This window comes from Lepus europaeus, chromosome 5, assembly GCF_033115175.1.
Source record: "Lepus europaeus isolate LE1 chromosome 5, mLepTim1.pri, whole genome shotgun sequence".
Classification (NCBI taxonomy): Eukaryota; Metazoa; Chordata; class Mammalia; order Lagomorpha; family Leporidae; genus Lepus; species Lepus europaeus.
In genome coordinates this window covers 116,681,439-116,705,723 of record NC_084831.1, presented here as the reverse complement: position 1 = coordinate 116,705,723, position 24,285 = coordinate 116,681,439, and the positions used below count along the sequence as shown (strand labels likewise).

Sequence of the window (24,285 nt, the reverse complement as noted above, 5' to 3'; positions counted from 1 at the left end):
AGAAATCAACATCTGGTAAGAAATGAAGGAGTCTGGTGCTGTGGCATAGCAGGTTAAGCCTCTGCTTGTGACACTGGCATCCCATCTGGGCACCAGTTCGAGTCCCGGCTGCTCCACTTCTGATCCAGCTCCCTGCTAATGGCCTGGGAAAGCAGTGGAAGTTGTCCCAAGTGCTTGGGCCCCTTGACCCACATGGAACATCTGGAAGAAGCTTTTGGCTCCTTACTTCAGCACCACCCAGCAGCAGCCATTGCAGCCATTTGGTGAGTGAACCAACGGATGCAAGATCTCTCCGAGTCTCTCCTTCTCTCTCTCTCTCTCTTTTTTTTTTTTTTTTTTTTTGACAGGCAGAGTGGACTGTGAGAGAGAGAGACAGAGAGAAATGTCTTCCTTTGCTGTTGGTTCACCCTCCAATGGCTGTTGTGGCTGACGCACTGCAGCCAGCGCACCGCGCTGAGCTGAAGCCAGGAGCCAGGTGCTTCTCTTGGTCTCCCATAGGGTGCAGGGCCCAAGCACTTGGGCCATCCTCCACTGCACTCCCTGGCCACAGCAGAGAGCTGGCCTGGAAGAGGGGCAACTGGGACAGAATCGGTGCCCCGACTGGGACTAGAACCCAGTGTGCCGGTGCCGCAAGGTGGAGGATTAGCCTATTGAGCTGCGGCGCCGGCCCCTTCTCTCTCTTTTTTTAATTTATTTTTAAAAAAGATTTATATCTATTTGAAAGTCGGAGTTACACAGAGAGAAGAAAGGCAGAGAGAGAGAGGGGTCTTCCATCTTCTGGTTCACTCCCCAATTGGCCGCAATGGCTGGAGCTGTGCCGATACGAAACCAAGAGCCAGGAGCTTCTTCTGGGCCTCCCATGTGGGTGCAGGGACCCAAGGACTCAAACTGGTGCCCGCATGGGATGCCAGCGCTTCAGGTCAGGGAGTTAACCCACTGCGCCACAGTGCCGGACCCTAACTCCGCCTTTCAAATAACAATAGTAATAATAAATAAAGAAAAAAACTAGATTACTAAGGGGACATTAAAAGATCAAAAACCTTGGGGCTGGCACAGTGATGTAGGGGGTAAAGCTGTCACCTGCAGTGCCAGCATCCTATATGGGCACCGGTTCAAGTCCCAGATGCTCCACTTCCAATCCAGCTCTCTGCTGTGGCCTGGGAAAGCATACAAGATGGCCCAAGTCCTTGGGCCCTGCACCCACATGGGAGATCCGAAGGAGGCTCCTGGCTCCTGGCTTTGGATCGGTGCAGCTCCGGCCATTGCAGCCAACTGGGGAGTAAACCAGTGGATGGAAGACCTTTCTCTCTGCCTCTCCTACTCTCTCTGTGTAACTCTGACTTCCAAATAAATAAATAAATCTTTAAAAACAAAATCCATAAATTAGATTTAGGAGGGCTATTTGGCAGAACAGAATTAATAGAAGACTAAGAGGCAGGAAAATATGGGTCGTGGTCTCAGCTCTTTTACTAAACTGTCATTTTACTCTGGGCAACTTCTTTTCTTTTTAAAAGAATTTTTTATATATTTATTTATTTGAGCGAGAGAGGGAGAGAGATCCCATTCACTGGTTTATTCTCCAAAAGCACGGTTGGGCTAGGCCAGATCGAAGCCATGATTCCAGAATTCAATCTCAGTCCCCCACATGGGTGGTAGGGATTGGAGCCATCACCTACTGCCTCCCAAGATGAACGCTATCAGGAAGCTGGAATCAGTGATGGAGCTGAGACGTGAACTCAACCATTCTGATATGAAAAGCAGGCATATTAACTGCTGGGCCAAATGCCTGCCCCTTACTTGCGGCAATTTCTTACCTACTCTGAGCTTCAGTCTCCTCATTTTAGAAATAAGAAAACTAAAAACTCAACAAAATGTTTTGTGGGGAAACCCCACAAAATGTTCTCTCACCCCCTGCCTTTCAAATAAACTAATCAAAATCACCACGTTTGCAAGCTTGGTTACTGTACATCTTAGTAATATTTATTTAAATAGCAATTTAAAATTTGTAACATGGGGGCTGGAGTTGTGGCACAGTGGGTCTGCGACACTGGCATCCCAGATGAGCACTAATTCAATTCCTGACTCCTGGCTTTGACCTAGCCCAGCCCTGGCTGTTGTGGCCATCTGGGGGAGTGAACCAACGTATGGAAGATATTTCTCTTTCTCTGTGTAACTCTGCCTTTCAAATAAAGAAATGTACCTATTTAAAAATATAAAATTTGTTTATTTGAAATGCAGAGTACAGACAGGCACAGGCAGAGAGAGAGAGAGAGAGAGAGAGAGAGAGGTCTTCTGTGTAACTTTGTGTAACTCTGAGTTTCAAATAAATAAATAAATACATAAATCTTTTAAAAAAGATATATGTGGAAACTGATGGAGAAACTCTAATCTTACTATTCCTTTAAGAAACTGTCTTAGATATTTATTCTTGTACATTGAGATTGGACTAAACTTGCAATTCATAGGTTACATATTGGGAAAGAAACATTTTGAATAATACTTTTCCTTCAAAATTATGTATCTCTCTATTTATCTGAGTTTTCTTTAATATCTTTTAGATTTTTCAAATTTGAGGTAGGGTGTGGTTTGGATAGTTCAGGGTAAGAATTGTGGCTATTCAACCCCAGGTATTTTTGAGAGCTTAAACAAGTTACCTAACCTCTCTAAAACACAGTTGCTTCTTCCTTAAAATGAGGAAAGCAGTAGTAACCACTGTGCAAAGTTGTTTTAGAATTAAATGATAGCTCAATCTGTATAATATTTGGTCAATTATGAGTATTCACATTACTATTATTTTATTCACTTTTTAAAATTTTTTTTATTTATTTGAAGGTTAGAGTTAGAGAGAAAGAGAGAGAGAGAGAGAGAGAGAGAGAGAGATCTTGCATCTGCTGGTTCACTCCTTGAATGGCTGGAATGGCAGGGGCTGGGCCAGGCTAAAGCCAGGAGCCGGGATCTTCTTGTAGGTCTCAAACATGGATGCAGGAACCCAAGCACCTGAGACATCTACTGCTTTCCTAGGTGCAAAGCAGGGAGGTGGAACAGAAGTGGAGCAGCCTGCACTTGAACTAGTGCCCATACGGGATGCTGATGCTGTAGGAAGCGGCTTAACACAGTGCTGGCCCCTAATGTGTATCATGTATTTTTTTTCTAAATATTTATTGATTTTCAATTTATGTGAAAGTCAGAGAGACAGATCTTCCATCCATTGGCTTACTCTTCCAAAGTCTACAATAGCCAGTGTTGCACCAGGCTGAAACTAGGAGCCCAGAACTCAATCCATGTCTCTCATGTGGGTGGCAGGGGTCATCAGCAGCTGCTTCACATGCTGCTCATTAGCAGGAAGCTGGTTCAAAACCAGAGGAGCCAGGACTTGAAATAGGCATTCTGATGTGGGATATGGCCATGCCACGTGGCAGTTTAACTATGAGACAAAATGTCTACTCTGTGTACCTTCAAGCAAAACCAATATTTAATCTTTTGTAATAGCAAAGTGGACAAAATTAACAATACAAAGGAAGGAACAAGGATCATTCACTTCTGAATGGGCTAATAATAAATAACAAATGGACCAATGTTTATATTTATATACACATAAAATCTGAGGAAACATTTAGCTATTATGATTGTTCCACATTATTTATCCTGTAACTGTAGTCTTTTGAATAACTTATAAATGCAATGTGATACAAAGAAAACACTGTTAATAACTGCAAAAATCAGATCAGATAAAAATTTGTATTTATATACCAGAATTCCCTCAAATACGATATTTAGTAGGTATTCAAAAACAACAGCCCCTGGTAAATGTTTCGCTGTTTTGAAACTAACATTGTAGGGCCAGCGCTGTGGCATAGCAGGTAAAGCAGCCATCTGCAGTGCCAGCATCTCATATGGGCACCAGTTCAAGTCCCGGTTGCTCCTCTTCTGATCCAGCTCTCTGCTATGGACTGGGAAAGCAGTGGAATATGGTCCAAGTCCTTGGGCCCCTGTACCTGCAAGGGAGACCTAGAAGAAGCTCCTGGCTTCTGGCTTTGGATCAGAACAGCTTTGGCCATTGAGGCCAACTGGAGAGTGAATCAGCGAATGGAAGACCTTTCTCTCTCTGCCTCTCCTTCTCCCTGTGTAACTCTGACTTTCAAATAAATAATCTGAAAAAAAAATTAGCATTGTAAAGTCCCTGAAATAAATTTTTTTTTTGGACAGGCAGAGTGGACAGTGAGAGAGAGAGACAGAGAGAAAGGTCTTCCTTTTCCGTTGGTTCACCCTCCAATGGCCGCTGCGGCCAGCGTGCTGCGGCCAGCCCACCACGCTGATCCGAAGCCAGGAGCCAGGTGCTTCTCCTGGTCTCCCATGTGGGTGCAGGGCCCAAGGACCTGGGCCATCCTCCACTGCACTCCCGGGCCATAGCAGAGAGCTGGACTGTAAGAAGGGCAACCGGGACAGAATCTGGCGCCCCGACTGGGACTAGAACCCGGGGTGCCGGCGCTGCAGGCGGAGGATTAGCCTATTGAGCCGCGGCGCCGGCCATAAAAATTTTAATATAAATTTTTTTAATTTTGAGAAAACATGCTTCTCTTCAACTTATTTATTATTTATTTATTTATTTGAAAAGCAGAGTTAACACAGACATAGAAGGAGAGGTGGGGGAGGGGGTCTTCCATCCACTGATTCACTCGTGATTGGCCACAGCAGCTGGAACTGTGCCAATCTGAAGCCAGGAGCCAGGAGCTTCTTCTGGGTCTTCCATGCGGGTGCAGGGGCCCAAGCACTTGGGCCATCTTCTACTGCTTTCTCAGGCCACAGCAGAAAGCTGGACTGGAAGTCGAACAGCCGGGTCTTGAACCGGTGTCCATATGGGATGCCAGCGCTTCAGGTCAGGGTGTTAACCCGCTGCACCACAGTGCCAGCCCCCAAAATTTTAATATAATTTTAAAAAATCTATTTGCTTAACTGAATGAGAGACATAGATGTAAAGGCGGAGAAACATCTCTCATCCCCCAGTTCATTCTCCAAATACCTGCAACAGCTTAGGCTGGGCCAGGCTAAATCCAGGAGCCAGGAACTCAATCCAGGTCTCCCATGTGGGTGGCAGGAATTCTCAAGTACTTGAGCCATTACCTGCTGCCTCCTAGGGTGTTCATTAGCAGGAAGCTGGAATGGGAAGTGGAGCCAGAACTTGAACCCAGGTTATTCCAATATGTGGGCACCTCAATGGTATCTTATTTGCTGTGCCAAAGGCCCACCCCAAATTATTGATATAGTAATATTCACTTTGAATCTTCAAACAGAAAGGTAGTATGGGTAATTCTCTAAAGTTATTTGAGTATGGAAGCCCTCTTTGTTTGATCATTTCATAAGAATACACTGGTAAATGATGGAAACAAGTTCCACTAAGAATGAAGTAAATCAATATGGAATTGGCGGGGGGGGGGGGGGGGGAGCAGCACTGTGGCGCAGTGGGTTAACGTCCTGGCCTGAAGTGCCAGCATCCCACATGGGTGCCGGTTTGAGACCTGGCTGCTCCACTTCTGATCCAGCTCTCTGCTGTGGCCTGAGAAAGCAGTAGAGGATGGCCCAACCCCTGCACCCACGTGGGAGACCTAGAAGAAGCTCCTCCTGGCTTTGGATCGGCACAGCCCTGGCTGTTGTGGCCATTTGGGGAATGAATCATCAGATGGTAGACCTCTGTCACGCTCGCTCGCTCTCTGTCTCTCTTCTCTCTGTGTAACTCTGCCTTTCAAATAAATAAATAAATATATGAAGTATTTAAGATTTATTTTACTTATTTGAAAGGCAGAGTTACGGGGGGGGGGGGGGGGGGGAGAGAGAGATATCTTCTACCCTCTGGTTCACTCCTCAAATGGCCAAAATGGCCAGGGCTAAGCAAAACCAAAGCCAGAAGCCAGGAGCTTCTTTCCAGTCTCCTACAAGGGTATAGAGGCCAAAGCACTTGGGCTGTCCTCCACTGAGAAAGCCCAGGCCCATTAGCAAGGAGCTGGATGGGAAGTGCAGCAGCTGGGACTCAAACAGCACCCATATGGGATGCTGGTGAAGCAGGCAGCAACCTAGCCTACTATACCACAACACCGACCCGTTTTCTTTAAAATACACAGCTTTCATCAAGGGCACGATTTCAGAAAGACTCTGAAGGAAGAAATGAATTGTGTTCAAAACAAAACAAAAGCAGAGGCAGCAGTTAGAAGTACACCCAGAAACTAGGGTCAGGAGACACAATGGTCAAGTTAGGATGGAGAGACCAACTTTTGAAAAGGAAACAAAGAGTTTTAAAGAAAAACATGCGTATTAGCAGAAAAGTTACAATGAATCATTTTGAGCAAAATATCTTTGATTTTAAAACGTGCAACTATTATAATTCCTATTAATGGGTAAAAATAGACACTAAAATTCTACATTTTCTAAGCTTAGATCCCAAACAGCTAACAGAGTTTACTCACTTTACCAGAGCAGCTGCTTCAGGAAGCACATCAGCAAACGACTCACGGAATATGATGGCATTTTTCCTTTTACAGTTCTGTATGACATCATTGGCAAGGTAAAAGAGATTCAAACGGTGGGGATATGCAGCTAGAGAAGACAAAAGAAAATAAAGAAAACCAAATGAGTCAATTAATACTTAGCTCAACTTATTCTAAATACAGTATTCTCAAACTAACTGCTATTATTACACAGATGTAAAAGGATGGATGCAGAAACAGACAAATGACTTAATGGATCAGCTTACTGAGTGTACTGACAACTTTGATTACTTCTTACATTTCTATTCAAAGTACTCCTCAAGCAGATTTCTCTTTCACTTTGCAGACATTTGGCACTTAAAAACTATTAACTGTGGAGAGGCTAAAGCAAAACAATATTGTCCCCTCAAACATTTGGAAAAATGGAAAAAAAAATGAGTTGAAAAAAACTCAACTTGTTGCATAGAGTGCAAGGTTAGTGCAAAGAGTATAGGCTTTGGAATCTATCAGAATGTAATCTCAGGTAAATTGCTTACTATTATTGTTATATGCAGACCCTTTTTATCAACCAATCCAGTTACTGTTTTTGTTTGTTTTTTTTTTCTTTGTTTTTTTTTAATTTATTTGACAGGTAGAGTTATAGACAGTGAGAGAAAGAAACAGAGAGAAAGGTCTTCCTTCCATTCACTCCCCAAATGGCTGCTTTGGCCAGCGCTGCGCTGATCTGAAGCTAGGAGCCAGGTGCTTCTTCCTGGTCTCCCATGCAGGTGCAGGGGCCCAAGCACTTGGGCCATCCTCCACTGTCTTCCCGGGCCCAATCCAGTTACTATTTAGAGAAGACTTAAGTCCTCTGAACTACTGGAAGGCTGAACATCCTAGGAAGTAATTTGATACAAAGGAAACAGATCTAGATTAGGTTTTTTCAAAGGTCCAAGACAAATACCAACCAATTAACTGGAACCTTGAGCAAAGCCACCTCCAGATTTTTACAATGCTGGGCAATTTTAACGCCCATGTGGATTAGTCAACGTATTTTCTCAAATTCACTCTTGCACACTTTAAAATTCCCTTCTCAGGGTGGATGTTTGGTGCAGTGGTTAAGAAGCCACTTGGGATGCTCACATCCCATATCAGAGTGTCTGAGTTTGAGTCCCACCTCTAACTTCTGATTCAAACTTCCTGTTAATGCACACCTTGGGAGGCAGCAGATGATGGCTCACATTTTTAGGTCCCTGCCACCTGCATGGGAGACCTGGATGGAACTCTGGACTCCTGGCTTTGGCCTGCTACAGCCTTGGCAGTTGTAGGCAACTGGGGAGTGAAGCAGCAGATCAAAGCTCTCTCCCTGCCTTTCAAATCTTGTAAGATTTATTTATTTGAAAGTCAGAGTTAGAGAGAGAAGGAGAGGTAGAGAGAGATAGAGATAGACAGAGATAGAGAGGTGTTCCATCTGCTGGTTCACTCCCCAGGTGGCCGCAACAGCCAGAACTGTGCCAATCTGAAACCAGGCGCCAGGAACTTCTTCCGGGTCTCCCATGTGGGTGCATGGGCCATCTTCTACTGCTTTCCCAGGCCATAGCAGAGAGCTGGATTGGAAGTGGAGCAGCCAGGTCCTGAATCAGCGCCCATATGGGATGCTGGCGCTTCAGGCCAGGGAGTTAACTCGCTGAGCCACAGCGCCGGCCTGCTAAGCTCTCCTCTCTTCTCTCCTCTCCTCTCCTCTCCCCCCCTCCCCTCCCCTCCCCTCTCCTCTTCTTTCTTTCTTTCTTTTTTTATTTGACAGGTAGAGATAAAGACAGTGAGAGAGAGAGACAGAGAGAAAGGTCTTCCTTCTGTTGATTCACTCCCCAAATGGCTGCTACGGCTGGTGCTGTGCCGATCCGAAGCCGGAGCCAGGTGCTTCTCCTGGTCTCCCATGCGGGTGCAGGGCCCAAGCACTTGGGTCATCCTCCACTGCCTTCCGGGGCCACAGCAGAAAGCTGGACTGGAAGAGGAGCAACCGGGACTAGAACCCAGTGCCCATATGGGATGCCGGTGTTGCAGGCAGAGGATTGAGCCATGGTGCCATTTTTTTCAATATTTTATTAGCTATCTTCTTTTTCTTCTTACATCTGCATTTAGTCAAAATTTTAACAGCTCCGTCTCCCTGATCCCACTCTAATTTAATAAATTTCCAAGTCTAGTCAATTTCATTTGGACTAATATTTCTCAAATGGATCTCTTCTCCTTATCTTGCCATTTTTGCTCTTTGCTGGACTCCATCACCTTTGATCTAGATTACAACAGTTTCCCACCTGGGTTTCTAGCCTCTAGAGTTGATCCCTTCAAATTTATTCTCTATATTGTTGCCAAATTTATCTTCTAATACACAAACATTACCCAATTACTTTTCATATGGAATCTGTCAATAATTTCCCACTAGGAAATAGACTATTTTTCCTTCTTCAGGTCTCAGCTTATCTGTGACAGCTTTTTTTGAGAAAAGCTGAAACACTTTAGCTCCTTCCTGTGTTCTGTATCTTGCCTTTTCTTCCAGTCTTACCTCTTCCTCTTCAAATTCTAAGTTCTTTTTTTTTTTTTTTTTTTTTTTTGACAGGCAGAGTAGACAGTGAGAGAGAGAGAGACAGAGAAAAAGGTCTTCCTTTTCCGTTGGTTCATCCTTCAATGGCTGCTGCGGCCGGCGCACTGCACTGATCCGAAGCCAGGAGCCAGGTGCTTCTCCTGGTCTCCCATGCAGGTGCAGGGCCCAAGCACTTGGGCCATTCTCCACTGCACTCCCAAGCCACAGCAGAGAGCTGGACAGGAAGAGGAGCGACAGGGACAGAATCCAGCGCCCCAACCGGGTCTAGAACCCAGGGTGCCAGTGCTGCAGGCGGAGGATTAGCCTAGTGAGCCGTGGCGCTTGCCTCTAAGTTCTATTTTTAATGAATTATAGTTCTCAGAAAACTTTTGCTTTCACTCATACACATGCTCATTTCTCCTCTCTCGCTCTCAGAATCTTCCTTTGCTATGATGGCCCACTCTGAATAATCTTCAGTAGTTTTCTATTCATCCACAGGAAAAAGTCCTAAATTTCAGATTTAATTCAAATCAGATTCTGGCTCTCTTCCTCATGGTAATTGCTACTTCTCCCCCAACCCATCCCCAAACTATTTTATTACTACTCCTCTCCAGTGTAAAATTCTACTCTATTCAGTGCACTAGAGAAATTCAGGAAGAACAAGAGAAGCTGGCTGAGGGCATCTGGGAAGATTCTTAAGGGTAGTGGACAGTGAGAGGGTCCATCCTGAATGCTTTTCAAAGCCCACTGTAATGCTGCTTATTTATTTGCTAAACCTGAACTACAGCCACTCTCTTTCCTAAAGCTCCATATTAATGCACTACACTTTGTTCTTTTCTCCAAGTTCCAACCCACCCTGTTGTCTATTTCAATAAGCTAATTCCTTTTCTTTCTTCAGAAAGAATACAAGATTTTTCTTACTCCATAAAACTGCACCTTGTATTTACACCTGTCATAGCATTTATCACCCTGTAGTGTTCTTGTCTTACCTGTCTGTATTCCCATTAGATTATAAACTCTCTGAAGACTAGGATTCTGTCTTGTTTACTGAAAGACTAATTCAGTGTCTGGCAGGCACCTAATTAAGTACCTACCAGATAAAGGAGTTACAATTTTCATAGGCAGGAAGGAAAGGAAAGAGCACTTACGAGAAAAGCTATGAGCAAAGTTGCCAAGTAGAACTGTGCATTGGGTATCTTTTGTTTTAGAGAAGGAAGAGGCAGGCTAGAATTTTAAGCTGTTTAACAAATTTTTACATAGCACTTTCTGTGTGTCAGGCACTGTTCTAAAGATGATACAAATATTAACAAATATTAAATGATAGGTTCACAACAACTCGGTGAGGCTAGTAGTTACCACACCCTTTTAATAGATGAAATGAAGTGAACTGTCCAAAGTCACAGCAACTAAATAATGGAGTTTGCATTCAAATCCAAATGGATTGGCTCCAGTCCATGCTCTTAATCACCATCTATTTCTGTTTCTATACACCCAGGAAAGTTTGTATGGAAGAACAGTAGAGTATTAGTAAAGTTAAAAAAAATTCTCGGAGCTAGTGCTGTGGCATAGATAGTTAAGCCTCCGCTTAACTGCTGTTCCACTTCTAGCTCCCTGCTAATGCACCTGGGGAAGCAGCAGAAGATGGCCCAAGTGACTGGGCTCCTGCACCCACAAGGGAGACCCGGAAGAAGCTCCAGGCTCCTGGTTTCGGCCTGGGCCAGCCCTAGCTGTTGCAGCCATTTGGGGAGTAAAACAAAGGATGGAAGGTCAAGATAGACAGGGAGGTGGGGGGGGGGGGGTGGGGAGGAAGGGAGAAAAGTGGGGAGAGAGAGAGAGAGAGAGAGAGATCAGTTAAGATGCCTACATCCCATTTTGGATTGCCTGGGTTTGATTCCTGGCTCTGGCTCTTGACTCCAGCTTCCTGCTAATGCTGACAAAGGACAAAGGTAGAAGCAGACACATCAGAACCAGAGCTCCCCTACCTCACTCATAAGACATCAGATGGCCATCGATAAGGTAGGAAGAGAGCCCTGAGCCCTCATCAGAAACTGAACTGGACTTTGACCTTTGACTTTCTAGCCTTCAGAACTGTGAGGAAATAAATTTTTGTGGTTCAAGCTACCCACTCTGGGTTTGTTACAGCAGCCTGAGTTGACTGACATAATTGTATGAAGAGATATCCTTGTTTTTAGGAAATGAACACTGAGGTATTAAACAGATCATTATGTCTGCAACATACTCTCAGAGACAGTTCAGAAAAGAGGATATGCATACAGAGATAATAAGAAAGATAAAGCAAATATGGTAAAATGTTAATAAATAGGTAATCTGGGTAAAAGGTACATAGGAGGTCTTTACAGTCTTGGACCTTTCTTTGAATACACACTGACTCCAACCACTACCGAACAGTTCCACCACTGCCTCCCAAGTTACGACCTGATTTTTTGCTTGTTTCAGTGTAGTAGACTCTTAACTGGTCTCCCTGCTTCTACCACTGCCCCTAGTTCAGTCTAATCTCAACTCAGAAGAGAAAGTCATCCTAGAACAGGATCCTGATCATATTATTCTAAGGCTTAAATCCCCCCAACAATAGTTCCCCTTCTATGAGTAAACACCAGGGGCTGGGGTTGTGGCACACTGGTTGAAGGTGCCACTTGGGACAATGGCATCCCATATCTGGCTTCCGATTCAGCTTCTAGCTAATGCACCTGGGAAGTGGATGATGTTTTCCTTAAGGGTCGTTGTTGTGGTGCAGAGGATTAAGGCCACTGCCTGTAATGCTGGCATCCAATCCAGATCCCTGCTAACGGCCTGGGAAAGCGGTCGGAGATAGTCCAAATACTTGGGCACCTGCCATTCGCATGAGATATCTGGATGGAGTTGCTTGCTCCTGGCTTCAGCCTGGGCCAGGTCTGACCACTGCAGCCATTTGGGGAGTGAACCAGCAGATGGATGATCGATTTCTCTGTCTCTCCTTTTCTGTCATTCTGCCTTACAAATAACTTTTTATTTTTTTTAAAGTATTCTTTGCAGTACTATTTCCAACTAAATTCTGGAAATATTCTAAAAGACCATTAAGGGGCTGGTGTTGTAGTGCAGCAGGTTAGGCTAATAACACTTGTTATTACAGTATCCCATATCAGAGTTCTGATTGGAAACTTGGCTGCCCGGCTTCTGATCCAGCTTCCTGCTAATATGTGGGGTGGTCAGGGTGGGAGGAGGGTGTGGTGTGGTATGTGGTGTGCATGATGGTTGAAGTACCTGGACCCCTGACACCCACGTGCAAGATCAGGAAATTAGCTCCCGGTTAATGTGCCTGGGAAAGCAGTGGATGACGGGCCAATGTGGGAGAACTGCACCCATATGGGAGACATGGAAGAAGCCCCTGGGGCTCCTGGCTTTGACCTGGTCCAGTTCTGGCCATTGCGGCCACTTGGGGACTGAACCAGCAGATGGAAGATATGTCTCTCTCTCTCTCTCTCTCTCTCTAACTCTGCCTTTCAAATAAATAAATAAATCTTAAAAAAAAAAAAAAAAACAGAAAACCTATGAGAAATCAATATATTAACCAGAATATAGTTTGATATTTCAGTATCAACATTACCACTGACAGTACAGAATATCTGAGACCAGGAAATATAAAACATAATTTTATAAAATTTAGAATTATTCATAAAACTTTTATAACATATTACCTAACCAGTTTCAGTTTTTTTAGTTCATTGATGTTAAAAAAAATCAAATAAGGGGGCCGGCGCTGTGGTGCAGTGGGTTAAAACCCTGGCCTGAAGCGCTGGCATCCCATATGGGCACCAGTTCTAGTCCCGGCTGCTCCTGTTCCAATCCAACTCTCTACTATGGCCTGGGAAAGCAGTAGAAGATGGACCGAGTCCTTGGGCCCCTGCACCCACATGAGAGACCTGGAAGAAGCTCCTGGCTCTTGGCTTTGGATTGGCCCAGCTCCGGCCATTGCAGTCATCTGGGAAGTGAACCAGCGGGTGGAAGACTTCTCTCACTGACTCTACATCTATCTGTAACTCTTTCAAATAAATAAAATAAATGTTAAAAAAAAAAAAAATTGGGCCTGGCACTGTGGCACAGCGGGTTAAAGCCCTGTCCTGAAGCGCCAGCATCCCATATGGGCACTGATTCTAGTCCCGGCTGCTCCTCTTCCGATCCAGCTCCTTGTTGTTGGCCTGGGAAAGCAGTGGAAGATGGCCCAAGTTCCTGGACCCCTGCACCCACATGGGAGACCTGGAGAAAGTTCCTGGCTCCTGGCTTCGGATTGGCCCAGCCCTGGCCACTGCAGCCATTTGGGGAGTGACCCAGAGGATGGAAGACCTTTCTGCCTCTCCTTCTTTCTGTCTGTAACTCTCTCAAATAAATAAATTTTAAAAATCTGAAAACAACAACAACAAAACCACTTTTTTTTTTTTTTGGTCTTTAATTTTAGAAGCAGAGAACCACAGCTTTCATCCACTATTCCCCAAATGCCCACAATGGCTGGGGCTGAGCCAGGCTGAAGCAGGAATCTAGGAATTCAATCAAACCAAGAATTCCATGTGGGTTGGCAAGAACCCAACCACTTGAGCCATCATCATCTGCTGTCTCCCAAGGTATACACCAGCAAGAAGCTAGAATCAGGAGTTCAGCTGCTGCTTGGAATGCCAGAATCCCATATTAAAGGACTGGTTTTGAGTCCTGGCTGCTCTGCTTCTGATCCAGCTCCCTGCTAATGCTCCTTCTGGCAGCAGATGGTAGCAAGTACTTGGCCCCTGCCACCCATGTGGGAGATCTGGATCAGCCACTTAGGGAGTGAACCAGTGGATGGAAGACCTCAATCTCTCTTTCTCCACGCCCCCCCCCCCCACATTGCCCTGTCTTTCAAATAAATAAATAAATCTTAAAAAAAAAAAAAGAGAGCAGGACTCTCCAATATATGATGTGGGCACCCCAATATATGATGTGGGCACCCCAAGTGCACCCCAAGTGGTATCTAAACCACCAGGCCAAATGCTTGTTCCAGTGCCTTGACTTTTCTCTCCAGTTACCTAACAAGCAAAAACAGTTTCAAGAAAGCAATATGGCATGTATAATAGTCCAAATTCTGGCCTTGAACTGTGATTTCCACTGGTTCATAGAAGAAGGAAAAGAAAAAAGACATTGCTTATTTATCGTCAAGCATAAGGTAGCCAAATTAAAAGATTATTTTAATTATATTTCTATTTTCCTGGTAATTAAAATCTTTATGAAATTATGGCAATAAACAATATTTTTTTTTTTATTTTTTTTGACAGGCAGAGTGGACAGTAGAGGGAGACAGAGAGAAAGGTCTTCCTTTTGCCGTTGGTTCACCCTCCAATGGCCGCCACGGTAGGCACGCTGCGGCCGGCACACCGCGCTGTTCCGATGGCAGGAGCCAGGTGCTTCTCCTGGTCTCCCATGGGGTGCAGGGCCCAAGCACTTGGGCCATCCTCCACTGCACTCCCTGGCCACAGCAGAGAGCTGGCCTGGAAGAGGGGCAACTGGGACAGGATCAGTGTCCCGACCGGGACTAGAACCCGGTGTGCCAGCGCCGCAAGGTGGAGGATTAGCCTGTTGAGCCACGGCGCTGGCCAACAAACAATATTTTTAATCGACAATATAAACAATCCTATTTTAGCATCCTTAGTCTTTTTTTTTTTTTTAATTGGCCCATGTCTAGTAATTATTAGTCCAAGTCCTCTCTGATTTGGACTCACTGTGAACCACAAAAATAAATGAATATTTAAATCAATAAACAGAACTTCTTTCTTGAGAGTATAAGAACCATGATATCAGAAAAATATAAGCAGCTAAAAATAGCATATCTTGGCAAAGAGCTTACGTGGTAAAATATTCTGCAGTGTAAAAATTTTAGTAAGACATTTAAAACTTCATGTTTTCACCAAAATGCACATTGGTTCTTTGGAATTTTCTAACTATTTTGTATGAGCCTGACATTTAGGGTAAACAAGCTTCCCATTGTCTGAACAGGAACAGCAGTTACAGAACTGGACTGCTTATAAACTGTAACTTTTCTAATCAAAGGTAAGAAAGCAAATAGAGGTACAATGATACTAAAGTAAGTTAAGTTCTGGGCTGAACGCCTAAAACCTGGGATATCTCTGCTAATAAATTCTGCATGAGTTCCAGGTTCTGCTTTATTTTTTACAACAATCTATATTCTTCTGTCAGTTGTTATCTTTACCCAGAAGCTGGGAACCACAAAGACCTGTAACAAACCATAACAAATCTCCCAAAGCAAAACTCCAAGCATCAATTTCTCTTCTCTGCCCAGCAAAACTTTGGAAAAATCTATAAAATACTGGTGTGAATTTAATAAACTTTCATAAGCCACCCACTTCATACAAAGCACATAAAGATAAGGAAGACAACTTAGTCTGAATTCAAGAGACATTATACTAGGCACTGAAATTATAATATGTAACACTGCAGAGAAATGCATTAAAGTTACAATACATTTTTTTAAAGATTTATTTATTGGGGCCAGCACTGTGGCTGCAGTGGGTAGGGCCGCCGCCTGTAGTGTCATCATCCCATATGGGTGCCGGTTCTAGTCCCAGCTACTCAACTTCTGATTCAGCTCCCTGCTATGGCCTGGGAAAGCAGTAAGAAGATGGCCCAGGTCCTTGGGCCCCTGCACCCACGTGGGAGACCTGGAGGAAGCTCCTGGCTTCAGATTGGCTCAGTTCCAGGCATTGTGGCCTATTGGGGAGTGAACCAGCGGATGGAAGACCTCTCTCTCTCTCTCTTGCTCTCTCTGCGTAACTCTGACTTTCCAATAAATAAATCAATCCAACCAGTGCCCATATGGGATGCTGGTTCAAGTACTGGCTGTTACATTCCAATCTAGCTCCCTGCTAATATACCTAGGAAAAGTGGCAGAAAATGTCCAAAATGGGGAGGCCCAGATGAGGCTCCTGGCTTCAGCCTAGCACAGCCCTGGCCACTGCGGTCATTTGGGAAGAGAGCCAGCAGATGGAAGGTATCTCTCTCTCCCTCTTTTTTAAACAAATAAATAAATCTTTTTTAAAAAACGATATATATATATATAACATAAACTGAATCCTGGATAGACTCTCTTGAATATAAGGTTTATAGATTTTGAAAAAAAAAGTCTGAAGAGATCTGACACAGCCTAGTAAAGACGTGCACTTTAGATATAAACAATCATCTTCATTTTGTTGTGGCACAGTGGGTTAAGCTCCCACCTGTGATGCTAGCATCCCATACAGGCACCGGTTCCTGTACTGGCTGCTCTACTTCCGATCCAGCTCCTTGCTAAAGGGCCTGGGAAAAGCAGTGGAAGCTGACCCAAGTGTTTGGGCCCCTGCCTCCCACATGGAGACCCAGCTGAAGCTCCTGGCTTCTGCCTGGCCCAGCCCAGTCACTGCGGCCATTTGGGGAGTGAACCAGCAGATGGAAAATCTCTCTTTTTCTCTGTAATTCTGGCTTTCAAATAAAGTAAATCTTAAAAAACAATATTTTGAACTTAAAAATAATTTCAAACTAATATTTAGCTACAAAACACATGTATAATAAAAACAATGCCACATGCAATGCTGGCACCCCATATCAGAGCATCAGCATGAGTCCCTGCTGCTTCACTTCTGATACAGTTTCTTGTTAATAGGCCTGGGAAGCCTGCAGATGATGGCCCTTTTCAACCACTGAGAACTTGGATGGAGTTTCAGGCTCCTGGCTTCAGCCTGGACTAGCCTTGGTTGTTGAGGCCATTTGGGGAGTGAACAAGACACGGAAGATCTTTGTCTCTCCCTCAACCCCCATGTAATCGCTCTCCCTTTCAAAATAAATAAGTAAATCTTTTTTTTTTTTTGACAGGCAGAGTGGACAGTGAGAGAGAGAGACAGAGAGAAAGGTCTTCCTTTGCCGTTGGTTCACCCTCCAATGGCCGCCGCGGTAGGCGCGCTGCGGCTGGCGCACCGCGCTGTTCCAATGGCAGGAGCCAGGTGCTTCTCCTGGTCTCCCATGGGGTGCAGGGCCCAAGGACTCGGGCCATCCTCCACTGCACTCCCTGGCCACAGCAGAGAGCTGGCCTGGAAGAGGGGCAGCTGGGACAGAACCGGCGCCCCAACCGGGACTAGAACCCAGTGTGCCGGCGCCGCAAGGCGGAGGATTAGCCTAGTGAGCCGCGGTGCCGGCCAATAAGTAAATCTTAAAAAAAAATCTGGGCTGGCACCGCGGCTCATTAGGCTAATCCTCCGCCTGCAGCACCAGCACCCAGGTTCTAGTTCCGGTCCGGGCGTTGGATTCTGTCCCGGTTGCCCCTCTTCCAGGCTAGCTCTCTGCTGTGGCCAGGGAGTGCAGTGGAGGATGGCCCAAGTGCTTGGGCCCTGCACCCGCATGGGAGATCAGGAGAAGCACCTGGCTTCTGGCTTTGGATCAGTGCGGTGGCCGCAGCGCACCACAGGAGTGGCCACTGGGGGATGAACCAATGGAAAAGGAAGACCTTTCTCTCTGTCTCTCTCTCTCTCACTATCCACTCTGCCTGTCGAAAAAAAAAAAAAAATTTGGAGAATGTTAAGGAACAATATACTCTTATGGTATGAAAGTATCATCCCACAGTTTATTAATTATAAATTGGTAACTACAGATTATTTTCCTTATATTATTAAGAGAACATTATGTCTTTACAATAGAGAAAGAAATGAATTACGTGTTGCTTGATATTAGGTAGTGTACTAGGTGGTACACAATGTTACCAATATGGTGTTCTTGCCAGAAATGTTTAACTTGTCATCTACTCTTGAGAAAATGGATAAACACTCAAAGGTGGGACGTTCTGCAGAACAACTAGCTTATATCTTCAAAGATTCAATGTTAAAAAACAATGACAGGACCAGCACTGTAGTGTAGCAGGTAAGGCCACTGCCTGCAGTGCCAGAATCCCATATGGGAGCTGGTTTGAGTCCTGTCTGCTTCACTTCCGATCCTGCTCTCCGCTCTGGCCTGGGAAAGCAGTGGAAGATGGCCCAGGTCCTTGGAGCCCTGCACCCGCGTGGGAGACCTGGAAGAGATTCCCGGTTTCTGGCTTCGAATCAGCATAGCTCCAGCCCTTGTGGCCATCTGGGGAGTGAACCACTGGATGGAAGACATCTCTCTCTGCCTCTCTGTAACTCTGCCTTTCAAATAAATAAATAAATAAATAAATCTTAGAAAAAAACTTTATAGTTTTTCTTGGATTGAAAAAACTATAAAGAAGGTAGACATTTGGCACCATTTAAATGTCCCTTGCACAGTCGCATCCCTTATCGAAATTACTGGATTCAGATTCCCACTCTGTTCCAAACTTCAGCTCCCTGCTAATGTGCACCCTAGGAGGCAACAGGACAATGGCTCAAGTTCTTGGAGCCCCTGTCGTCCAAGCGTGAGACTTGGACTGAACTCCAGGCTCCTGACTTTGTCTTGACTCAGTTTGGCTGTTGTAGGCATTTGGGGAGTGAACAGCAAATGGGAGACTTTTCTCTTTTGGTCTGCTTCTCCTGCTCTCAAATAAATAAAATTGAGTTAGAACAATTTTTAAAGAAAAACTATGAAGAATTTTCCCTCTTTGTATTTTTCCTTGTTCTCTTTCTTTCCTCTTAGCAAGCATCACTATGATCTCAGGGATTCTTTTTTTTAAAGATTTTATTTATTTATTTGAGAGCAGAGTTATAGATAGTTGAGAGGGAGAGACAGAGAGAAAAGGTCTTCCATCTGCGGGTTCACTCCCCAAATGATTGCAACAGCCTGAGCTGAGCAGATCTGAAGCCAGAAGCCAGAAGCTTCTTCCAGGTCTCCCACATGGGTGCAGGGGCCCAAGGACTTGGGCCATCTTCTAGTGCTTTCCCAGGCCATAGCAGAGAGCCAGATTGAAAGAGGAGCAGCCAGGGCTAGAACTAGGATGCCAACACTGAAGATGGAAGATTAACCTACTGTGTCACAGCACTGGCCTCAGGGATTCTTTCCGTCTTCATTCCTTATTATCATTCTTTTTGATACTAAAATTGTCCTACATTTGGTTAGTAAGATCTCCTTCAACTTCTCTGTCTCTCCTTCAAGTAAGTTTTTACATCTTGTTGATGTGGTATCATTCATTCTTACAGACTTCCTTATTTTCTGTCCCCAAACATTCCATGAGCCTGTTGTTTTGTTCATTCGAAGATTTCTTTCTTTTTTTTTTTTAAGATATTATTTATTTATTTGACAGGTAGAGTTACAGACAGTGAGAGAGAAAGAGAGAAAGGTCCTGCTTCTGTTGGTTCACTCCCCAAATGTCTGAAACAGTCAGAGCAGTGCTGATCCGAAGCCAGGAGCCAAGAGCTTCTTCCCGGTCTCCCATGCGGGTGCAGGGCCCAAGCAGTTGGGCCATCCTCCACTGCCTTCCAGGGCCACAGCAGAGAGCTGGACTGCAAGAGGAGCAACCAGGACTAGAACCTGTGCCCATATGGGAGGCTGGCTCTGCAGGCGGAGGATCAACCTAGTACGCCACAGCACTGGCCCCCACTGGAAGATTTCTACTACCAAATGATTCAGTTGGTTAATAGTTACAGATCTACTTGCAATTTTAAAATCTTCTTGGAGTAACTGTTTAATTTTTCTTATAGGAATTTGTTCATTTCATCTCAGACAAGTTTTCAAATTTATCAGTATAAAATGCATACTTTTTTAAAAAAAGATTTATTTATTTAGTTAGTTAGTTACATAGAGGAGAGGAGAGGCAGAGAGAGAGAGAAGGAGAGAGAGAGAGGTCTTCCATCCGCTGGTTCACTCCCCAATTGGCTGCAACAGCTGGAGTTGAGCCAATCTGAAGCCAGGAGCCAGGAGCTTCTTCCCTGTTTTCCATGAGGGTGCAGGGTCCCAAGGACTTGGGCCATCTTCTGCTGCCTTCCCAGGCCATAGCAGAGAGCTGGATTGGAAGTGGAGCAGCCAGGACTTGAACTGGTGCCCATATGGAATGCTGGCACTGCAAGTGGCAGCTTTACCTGCTACGCCACAGCGCCAGCTACATTTATGCTATTTTTAAAATTTATACTTTATTGGCCGGCACCGTGGCTCAATAGGCTAATCCTCCGCCTGCAGCGCTGGCACGCCTGATTCTAGTCCTGGTCAGGGTGCCGGATTCTGTCCTGGTTGCCCCTCTTCCAGGCCAGCTCTCTGCTGTGGCCAGGGAGTGCAGTGGAGGATGGCCCAGGTCCCTGGGCCCTGCATCCACATGGGAGACCAGGAGAAGCCCCTGGCTCCTGGCTTCGGATCAGCGTGGTGGGCTGGCTGCAGCACACTGGCTGCAGCGGCCAATGGAGGGTGAACCAACGGAAAAGGAAGACCTTTCTCTCTGTCTCTGTCTCTCACTGTCCACTCTACCTGTCAAAAAAAAATTTATACTTTATCTATAGGCATGTCTTTTTTCATTCCTAAAATGTTTATGTCTTTTTTTTCCATCTCTTGATTTTTATTTATTTATTTATTTGAGAGGTAGAGTTACAGGCAGAGAGAAAGGTCTTCCAACCTCTGGTTCACAACCCAAATGGCCACAATTCCTGGAGCTGGGCCAATCTGAAGCCATGAACCAGGAGATTCTTCTGGATCTTCCATGTAGTTGCAGAGGCCCAAGCATTTGGGCCATCTTCTGCTTTCCCAGGCCATAAGCTGGATCGGAAGTGGAGCAGTGGGGACTCGAACCGGTGCCCATATGGGATGCCAGCACCACAGGCATAAACTTGGCCTGCTATGCCACCGTGCCAGCCCTCCTTGAATTATTTTGACAAAGGTTTACCTTTTACCAGGCTTTATTAAGAATCAACTTTTGGGGCACCATTGTAGCATAGTGGGTAAAGCTGCTGCCTGTAATGCCGGGCATCCCATATGGGCACGGGTTCAAGACCTGGTTGCTCCACTTCCGATATAGTTCCCTACTAATATGCCTGGGAAAGCAGCTGCAGATGGCCCAAGTGCTTGGGCTCCTGCACCACATGCGAGATCCAGAAGCAGCTCTTGGCTCCAGCCTGGCCTAGTCCTAAGCTACTGAGGCCATTTGGGGAGTAAAGCAGTGGATGGAAGACCTCTCTCTCTCTCTTTTGTAACTCTGCCTATCAAATAAATAAAATATCTTTAAAAAAAAAATGCAACTTGGGATGGCCGCTCCCTGTTTGGAGTGCTTGGATTTGAGTCCCAGCTCTGCTTCCGATTCTGGTTTCCTTCTAATGTGTATCCTGGAAAGCAGCAGGTGATGGCTCAAGTAGTTGCCTTCTTGGCTCCTTGCTTTGGCCTGGCTCAGCCCTGGATGTTGTGAGCATTTGGGAAGTAAACCAGTGAAAACGAGCTCTGTCTGTCTCTCTCTCCCTCTGTCTCTCAGATATTGAAAACAAACAGTAAAAAACTATAAATTCTCACTCTCCCCAAAAACTTATCTACCTAAAGCCTTCATTAGTTAGTTAATGGCATTCCATCCTTCCATCACCAAGGCCACAAACCTTGCAATCATCTGTTGACTCTTTTTTTCTTTTTTTAATTCCTACTCCACCATTCAATCTGTCAGCAATCTATCTCCAAAATACATACAGGAGGGGCCGACGCAGTGGCGCAGCAGGTTAAAGCCCTGGCCTGAAGCACTGGCATCCCATGTGGGTGCCAGTTCTAGTCCCGGCTGCTCCTCTTCTGAACCAACTCTTTACTATGGCCTGGGAAAACAGTCGAAGATAGCCCAAGTCCTTGGGCCCCTGCACCCACGTGGGAGACCAGGAAGAAGCTCCTGGCTCCTGGCTTTGGATCAGCTCAGCTCCAGCCATTGTGGCCATCTGGGGAGTGAACCAGAGGATGGAAGACCTCTCTCTGTAACTCTGTCTTTCAGATCCATAGCCAGCAGCCAGGAGCTTCTTCTGGGTCTCCAACGTGGATGCGGGGCCCAAGGACTTGGACCATCTTCCATTGCTTTTCCAGGCCATGGCAGAGAGCTGGAACAGAAGTAGAGCAGCCAGGACAAGAATTTGTGCCCATCTGAGAAGCCCATCTGAGTGCCTGGAGGCAGCGGCTTTATTCACTCCTATCACAGCGCAGGCCCCATGGCAGCAGGTGATTCTTTTTAAATACAAGTCAGAGCATATTATTCTCTGTTCAAAATCCTTCAATGGTTCCTCCTTTCAACCTGAGTAAAAGCCACTTTGTCCTAGGTGATCCACTACTTCTCTTATTTCTGACTAATCTACTCTCCCCTCCCTCACTCCATTCCAACTAGTGTTTTTGCATCAGTGCTCCCTGAACATACTAAACATAATCATACCTTAGGTCCTCATTCTAACTGTACCCTTTGCCTAGAATACTCTTCCCCCATATATCCACATGGCTAATTCAGGACTACACACAATTCTCACTCCCTCAATGAAGTCTATCTTAATTGCTGCTTTTATTTATTTAACTTATGTGAAAGGGGGGAGGGGAGAGAAAGAAAGAGAAAGAGAAAGAATCTCTCATCCAGTGGTTTACTCTCCAAAGGCCTGTAACAGCTGAGGCTGGACCAGGCCAAAGCTGGGAGCCAGAAAATTAATCTGGGTCTCTCACATGAGTGCCAGGGCCCCACGCACTTGAACCATCACCTGCTACCTCCCAGAATATGCATTAGCAGGAAGTTGGAATTAGGAACAGAGGTGAGATTAGAACCCAGGCACTCTGATTGGGATGCAGGTGTACAAAGTGGTGACTTAACTGTACCAGACATCTTGTCCCTTAACTGCTTTTTCTAATTCAGAAAATGCTCAGATCCAGAAATGTTTCAGATTTCAGAGTATTTTGGAATTCAGGTTAGGAACAGTTAACCTGTATTACAACCAGCCACTCATATCACCCTCAATTCCAATGTCCTCTACCCTGCTTTTTATTTTTTTTTCCATAACACTTTGTCACCCTGTCTCATGCTAGATTATTTTTTTTTAAAGACTTATTTATTTATTTGATAGGTAGTTACAGAGAGAAAAGAGATACAGAGAGAGATCTTCCATCAGCTGGTTTACTCCCCAAATGGTGCAACAGCCAGTGCTGGGCCAGGCCAAAGCCAGGAGCAAGAAGCTTCTTCTGGGTTTCACATGGGGGTACAGGGGCCAAACTGGGCCATCTTCTGCTGCATTCACAGGTGCATTAGCAGGGAGCTGGATCGGAAGCGGAGCAGCTGGTGTGTTCTTTATCAATTGTTCTGAATTAGTTATTTACTTTTCCCTTTTAGATGTCGTTCTGTAGATCTAGCTTTTTTCTTAAAATCTAAATTCATTATCTTTTAATGGGTAGGATTTTTATACTTCCACTTTATTGTGCTCAATGTATTTGGACTTATTTCTACCACCCCATGTCATGCTTTTCTTTTTCTTTTTTTTATTTTTTTGACAGGCAGAGTGGACAGTGAGAGAGAGACAGAGAGAAAGGTCTTCCTTTGCCGTTGGTTCACCCTCCATTGGCCGCCGCGGTAGGCACGCTGCGGCCGGCGCACCGCGCTGATCTGATGGCAGGAGCCAGGTGCTTCTCCTGGTCTCCCATAGGGTGCAGGGCCCAAGCACTTGGGCCATCCTCCACTGCACTCCCTGGCCACAGCAGAGAGCTGGCCTGGAAGAGGGGCAACTGGGACAGGATTGGTGCCCCGACTGGGACTAGAACCCGGTGTGCCGGCGCCACAAGGCGGAGGATTAGCCTATTGAGCCGCGGCACCGGCCCATGTCATGCTTTTCATTTGCCCTGTTTTTTCTATACACTATACTTCTCTAGCCTCATTTATGCCTCTCTCGGAAGTTTTTGTTTTTTAATTCTGTTTTCCCCCTTCCAATGGCTAGAAGTTGTATGTTTCATTTTTACTTGTTTATCACATATATTTAACAAAGTCTCAGGTTAAATAATAACTTACATACTCCCCTACCCTCAAATCATAAAGATCTTAGAATACTTTTAATTTCAATAACCTCTTCTTGATCTGTAATGCTATCTAGTAATTTAGTTCTGGCTTTTTCTAAACTCCACTAATTAAATATTAATTTATAAAGACAATATCGCCGGTGCCGTGGCTCACTAGGCTAATCCTCCGCCTTGCGGTGCGGGCACACCAGGTTCTAGTCCTGGTCAGGGCGCCGGATTCTGTCCCGGTTGCCCCTCTTCCAGGCCAGCTCTCTGCTGTGGCCAGGGAATGCAGTGGAGGATGGCCCAAGTGCTTGGGCCCTGCACCCCATG

At 45.2% G+C, this 24,285-nt stretch overlaps 1 protein-coding gene across 5 annotated transcripts in view; it reads right to left on the bottom strand.

Annotated features, from left to right (window-relative positions):
- Positions 1-24,285, bottom strand: part of RPRD2 (regulation of nuclear pre-mRNA domain containing 2) — a 102,253-nt gene that overhangs the window by 42,347 nt on the left and 35,621 nt on the right. For all 5 annotated transcript variants that reach the window (XR_009865961.1, XR_009865960.1, XM_062192181.1 and 2 more), the window contains exon 2: positions 6,459-6,588. Coding sequence is in view for 3 of the 5 variants with exons in the window: in XM_062192181.1 (XP_062048165.1) it covers positions 6,459-6,588 (130 nt within the window). In the remaining 2 variants the exon portion in view is untranslated. The remainder of the gene's footprint in view (positions 1-6,458; positions 6,589-24,285) is intronic.